Source organism: Sebastes umbrosus, chromosome 4, assembly GCF_015220745.1.
Source record: "Sebastes umbrosus isolate fSebUmb1 chromosome 4, fSebUmb1.pri, whole genome shotgun sequence".
NCBI lineage: Eukaryota > Metazoa > Chordata > Actinopteri > Perciformes > Sebastidae > Sebastes > Sebastes umbrosus.
The window spans coordinates 5241187-5246935 of record NC_051272.1 but is presented as its reverse complement, the minus strand read 5'-3'; the positions used below and the strand labels follow the sequence as shown (position 1 = coordinate 5246935).

The window sequence follows — 5749 nt, the reverse complement described above, 5'->3', positions numbered from 1 at the left end:
AATGTGAACATAATGTTGCAGCTGTTAAAGCTAGGGTTAATTTTAATTATTTACTGCTGGGCAGCTTAAAACTATAATAATATATCATAATGTATTAGTTGATTTACTGTAAAAAATAAAATAAATAAAATAAATAAAATGAATAAAATAAATAAAATAAATAAAATGAATAAAATAAATAAAATAAATAAAATAAATAAAATAAATAGCTTGTCGCACCTGTATGTCGTAGAAACAACGCCTCTATGTGACGTCATCGAACCGCGCCACACAGAAAGCTCTCTAAGCGGTAAGCATTTTTATTTTCACGAATAAAGATCAAAACTCTCATCATAACCCGGTCTTTAATAACGTTTATAGCTTCTTTTATTGGTCCGTGTGTTGAATACTTATTATAAATACCAACATTAGGTCGCTAACTTCGTTTTAAAGCTTTAAACGAAGCGATGGATCAAAATCTGTTGATTCATCTCCAGTTAAACAGTTAAAACAGTTAAACTCAATGAGCCTTTTAGTAAACATTATATGAGTTATTATCATTAACTATTACATTATATGAGTTATTATCATTAACTATTACATTATATGAGTTATTATCATTAACTATTACATTATATGAGTTATTATCATTAACTATTACATTATATGAGTTATTAACATTAACCTGATCAACCTGAGATAATACAGAGAGTTTAACACCAACCTCAGTCAGTGTTTAGTGTTTAGTACATGTTAGTGAGCTAATAGAGACTCTGAGTTTAGTCTCTTTCACTTTCACATCCAGCAGCAGATCAACCAGCAGATCAACCAGCAGATCAACCAGCAGATCTCTACTTCATGTTTAATAATGATTTAATCTGGCTGGTTTAGCTCCAGTAAACTTCACTGTCTTCATTAAAACAATCAGATCAACTTTGTCTTTGTTTTCCACAGTGGAAGAGTTCACCTGCAGTCTGCAAACATGGTGAGTGAACTCTAATGTTTGATGTTCATTTGTATTTGCATTAAATGTAATGTGCTGCTCAGCTTCTTTCTTTCTCTAATGTTTGGCTACTTTCTGAGATAAAAACAAAACATCTCTGCAGCTCCTCCTTGACCAGAGGTATAATTTAGGCTGATGTCCCCATGGTCTGTCTTCAGTATCCCCCCATGGTCTTGTGATATAAGTCTCTGGCTTTGTGAATGATAAACAATATTTAAATTATTATTATTTGTCCATTAGATAGCTGGGGATTTTACATGATGATGCTGCATAATTTTTACACTTACTTTACACTATACATCCTATATACCACTTTATAGACTGCACATACGCACATATTACATTTATTTATTGTACATACTACATTTATTTATTGACGGACTGCACACACTATGTTCACCCATTCACTCTGTATCTTTTATATCTCTATTATTGTTTTATCATTTTTGTATACCTTTACCTCTCCTGTGTTTCACTCTGTTTGCTGATGTTGCTGCTTTGACACCGGCATTTCCCTCTGGGGATTAATAAAGGTTCATCTTATCTTATCTTACCTCATAAAACATAAGCTGTGTACATTCATCAAAAGACCTCAACATACAGATGGATGAAAACTTAAAGAAGAAACTAACATAAAGTGTTTATAAGGTGTTTGGCCACCTGAAGCCTTCAGAAAAGCTTCAATGCACCTTGTCACAGATTTTCGGAATCAGCACACACCTTGCTCTGAAATATCGCATAACAATTAAATTGGGTCTAGATCTGGGTACTGTGAAGGCAAAAACTTACGATTCACATCCTTTGCATACTCATTGAAAAGATTCGCTGACCCCTCGTGCCATCTGCATTCATTGTATTTCTCCACTCATTCGTTTGTTCCTCATCTGTATTGTTTATTGAGGATTTTAAGTGTACCCTCAAAATAAGTTTACAAAACAAATCCATTAAATTCTGGTGTATTTTGGCTGAAGAGTGCAGGGTTATCCATTCTATAAGCCACTTGTCAGATCTTAAGTCTGATCTGCCGGTCTACTTAACACTTATGTTTCCAAGGAGTCTTTTCATCAACAAGAAGATTTAATTAGATATTCTGGTCAGCATGCAGTTGCTTCATTTACAACCACAAGAATAAGCCAAAACAGAATTGTATGGGCTTACAGCCACATTTTGTAGTTGAAGGTGTTGAAGATATTTATAAGAGAAAGCTTACGTATTGTCCCTGAAGTAGCCCCAACAAAATAATCCTGATTACTTGTAGCACTGTGGTCTGTATTTTGAAGTTAAGTAAGTTCCAATTAGTTTTCATGTTCACATTTTCTGTTTCCTTTCAGTCTCGTCGATATGATTCAAGAACAACCATCTTCTCACCGGAGGGTAAGAGCTCCTGAATAATGTAACTGATGAGGCTGCAAGTTGTTTTCTGTGTAAAGGCTCTGAGTTTATTCTAGTTCACCCTTATGCTTTTAAGAATTTCTCAACTGTACATATAAGTTTTACTTGTTTAAGCATCTTTTTTCTAGCCTCTTAGTGCTCTGTGCTTGCGTCCTCGTCTTGACAGCACTGTGTGTCATTTGCAGGGCGTCTGTATCAGGTCGAGTACGCCATGGAAGCCATCGGCCACGCCGGCACATGCCTGGGAATTTTAGCCAGTGACGGAGTGCTGCTGGCGGCGGAGAGGAGGAACATTCACAAGCTGCTGGACGAAGTGTTTTTCTCAGAGAAAATCTACAAACTCAACGAGTGAGTTACTACTGTAATAGGCAGTATGCAATTGTTTACGACTTTAAAGTCACTCATTATATTTCTTTAACAGCTTGCATTCGCCTGTGATTGGCATAAACAATTAGATTATCAAATATGCAGGGGAAAAATCTCTGTCTTTGCAATGGTCCTACATCTTCCCATTTCCTTGCAGAGACATGGCGTGCAGTGTGGCGGGAATCACATCAGATGCCAACGTACTGACCAATGAGCTGAGGCTTATAGCACAGAGGTAAGCTCCAGTCAGGATCACAGTCTTCTTAATTTCTGCTGCTACCTTCTGCATGCTTCTAGTGGAAGAAAATACAAATATGGATATGAATGTGATGATTTGTGTTGCAGGTACCTGCTGCAGTACCAGGAGCCAATCCCCTGCGAGCAGCTGGTCACGGCTCTGTGTGACATCAAACAGGCCTACACCCAGTTTGGAGGTACAAAGCAGCACCACACAGTTCTGTCATAGCAAGAGACAAGTGTTTCATCTACATGCAGAGTTTAGATCTGGATGAGACCAGCTTTGTGAGAATCTATACAGTGGCCAAATTATGCCTTTGATTCCCAGGAAATCTCTGAACTCCTCCCTCCTCACATACCACTGACATGCATTACTATGATTGCCTAATGTTGTCCATTTATGTATTTGTGCTGCAGAGAATAACATACTGTACCGAAAAACAAATTCTACCAGCATTGGTCGTTTGACTAATAAACAATCTAATCTAAAAGTATTTAGTTTCAAAAATCAAAAGTGAGGAACACCACAGACTCTTGACCTGAATCAGTGTTATGAAGTGGTTGTATGTGTGTGTTTATTCTCACAGGAAAGCGTCCGTTTGGAGTGTCGCTGCTCTACATGGGCTGGGATAAACACTACGGCTTCCAGCTCTACCAGAGCGACCCCAGTGGAAACTACGGAGGCTGGAAGGCCACCTGCATCGGAAACAACAGCGCTGTAAGTCTCACAGGCTTCAAAGCTCTTATCCAAGAATTACTAAATAGAGTTGAATTACAAAAGAAGCTAATATGTGTGGAACTTGAATATTTAGATTTGAACACTGCAAACATTATAAAGCTGCTATTCCACACAGTGACACTGGATGGCGCCGCAGCGCAGAGTTTTTAAACTCAGTGGCCATGAAATGGGCCGGACACTCACAATAAACAGACATGCTGTGGCCTACTTAGTGCTGACTCTTGGGGCTGCTAATTGTGTAAGTCCTGATTTATGGCGGTTTTGCTAATCTCAGTGGCTATCCACAGGGCTGCTCACACAGAGCATTGTGGGTAACGGAGCCTCCTCAGAGCATTGTGGGAACACTTTTGTCCAAGAGGCCTTTCGGTACCCTGAGTGCACACATGTTTAGTTTGAGTGTCTCCAGTGAGGAAACGCACACCTGACCCTGACAGTGTTGGCGTTGTGCTCCACACAGCGAGCCGTTCAGGAGCAGATATGAGATCTGGCAGCCGGTCAATAGTCTGAGAGAAGAGAATGAACTGAGGTTTCAATGCAATCTTCACAATTGAAAACAGATGGGGAGACAATTTTGCACGTCCTCCTGCAGCAGTAACAAGAAGGATGTTGTTTTTATAGTGATCTTTTACTTTGTCTCTTTTTCTTTGCTCACTCGCAGGCTGCCGTCTCCATGCTGAAGCAGGACTTCAAGGAGGGAGAGATGACACTTTCTTCAGCCCTCGCTCTCGCCGTCAAAGTCCTCAATAAAACCATGGACGTCAGCAAGTTGTCTGCAGAGAAAGGTGCACATTTGAGTAGTTAGAGAGATATTGGCCTTTTTTTTTAAAAAGTAGATCTATAATTTGAAAAACTATAGAAATGTTTAGAGCAAATGAATGTCATACTTACTTGAGATAAATATGTCTTTTTCAAGAGAGACCTGAAAACAAAACATTTACAGTCAACCACACAACAAACATACAGAAACAGTGCAGTATACATTATCAGACAATCAACAAACAAACAAAAATGATAAATGTAATCATTTAAATCTGGCACAAACATCCACTTGGACTCAAGGATGATTAGATTTTAATTCATTATATAATTAATACTACTTTAAAACAAACGGTCCTTATGTCCTGTTTCAGCATCAAAAAAACATAACCAATCAGCTGCGAGACGTTAATGTGACTACTGTAAACAAATAGGGCCGTTATTATAATAACAGCAGTTCCTGAAAATATAGTCCACCAATCATTTTCAATGTATGTTTCATTTGTTTACCTTGAATACACAAGGTCACATGTGAGAGTCTACTGTACATGTGACCTTGAGACAACAGAGTGTACCTGGTCAACCTGTTTTATGGCAGGTCAGGTGCTCATTATGGCGTAACATCCTTGTTCCAACATGTTGCTCTGCATCTAACTGAAATATACATTATATAGATATAAATCACTAGTGTACATAAAAATACATTATCTTCTTCTACAATATGAAACATCAGCTCAGTCTGTAAGTAGCTGGTTCCTTACCGTCTACGTCTGTCTCTGTTGTTTCAGTGGAGATCGCCACGCTGACCCGCGAGAAGGGCAAGACCTGCATCAAAGTGCTGAAGCAGAAGGAGGTCGAGGTGCTCATCAAGAAGCACGAAGCAGAAGAAGCCAAAGCTGAGAAAGACAAGAAAGAGAAAGACCTGAAAGAGAAGGACAAGTAGTGATGCTGTGTGCCCCCCTCCCCAACCCCCCACGCTTTGTTGAGTTTTGTGTGTGAGAACGAATGTGAGTCTTCAGGTTTGTTTGTGTTGTTTCTTAAAATAAATCCAGATGATGAATTATTGACTTGATTCTTTTGTTATTTAATTGTTTTTATTGGTTTCAAATGAACTCTTTTACAGGTTCAGTGTTGTAGTGTTTGGCTGTAACAAGCTCAAAATGCTCTCCTTTATTCACGGTCAAAACTAGTATTATTTAAAACGTTTCAGTCGTGTAGTGATTGAGATAAACTGAGCAACAACAGAGTAGGTATTAAAAAATCTGAGTCTGTTTCTA

The 5749-nt window shown here is 38.5% G+C and overlaps 1 protein-coding gene across 1 annotated transcript; it reads left to right on the top strand.

The window, feature by feature from the left end:
• The first annotated feature begins 211 nt into the window (after window positions 1-211).
• On the top strand, window positions 212-5539 carry psma4 (proteasome 20S subunit alpha 4). Its single transcript, XM_037768487.1, has 9 exons — window positions 212-289; window positions 934-964; window positions 2314-2356; window positions 2560-2722; window positions 2898-2975; window positions 3086-3174; window positions 3565-3695; window positions 4375-4498; window positions 5261-5539. Exons 2-9 carry the CDS (start codon window positions 962-964, stop codon window positions 5413-5415), a joined length of 786 nt encoding a protein of 261 aa, XP_037624415.1. The 5' UTR covers window positions 212-289; window positions 934-961; the 3' UTR covers window positions 5416-5539.
• Window positions 5540-5749: the final 210 nt, after the last annotated feature.

Bases quoted from the DNA above. Each gene is read 5' to 3' on its own strand.
- psma4 (XM_037768487.1), top strand. The intron at 3,696-4,374 runs GTAAGTCTCACA...GCTCACTCGCAG, and splicing joins GCATCGGAAACAACAGCGCT to GCTGCCGTCTCCATGCTGAA. The intron at 4,499-5,260 runs GTGCACATTTGA...CTGTTGTTTCAG, and splicing joins CAAGTTGTCTGCAGAGAAAG to TGGAGATCGCCACGCTGACC.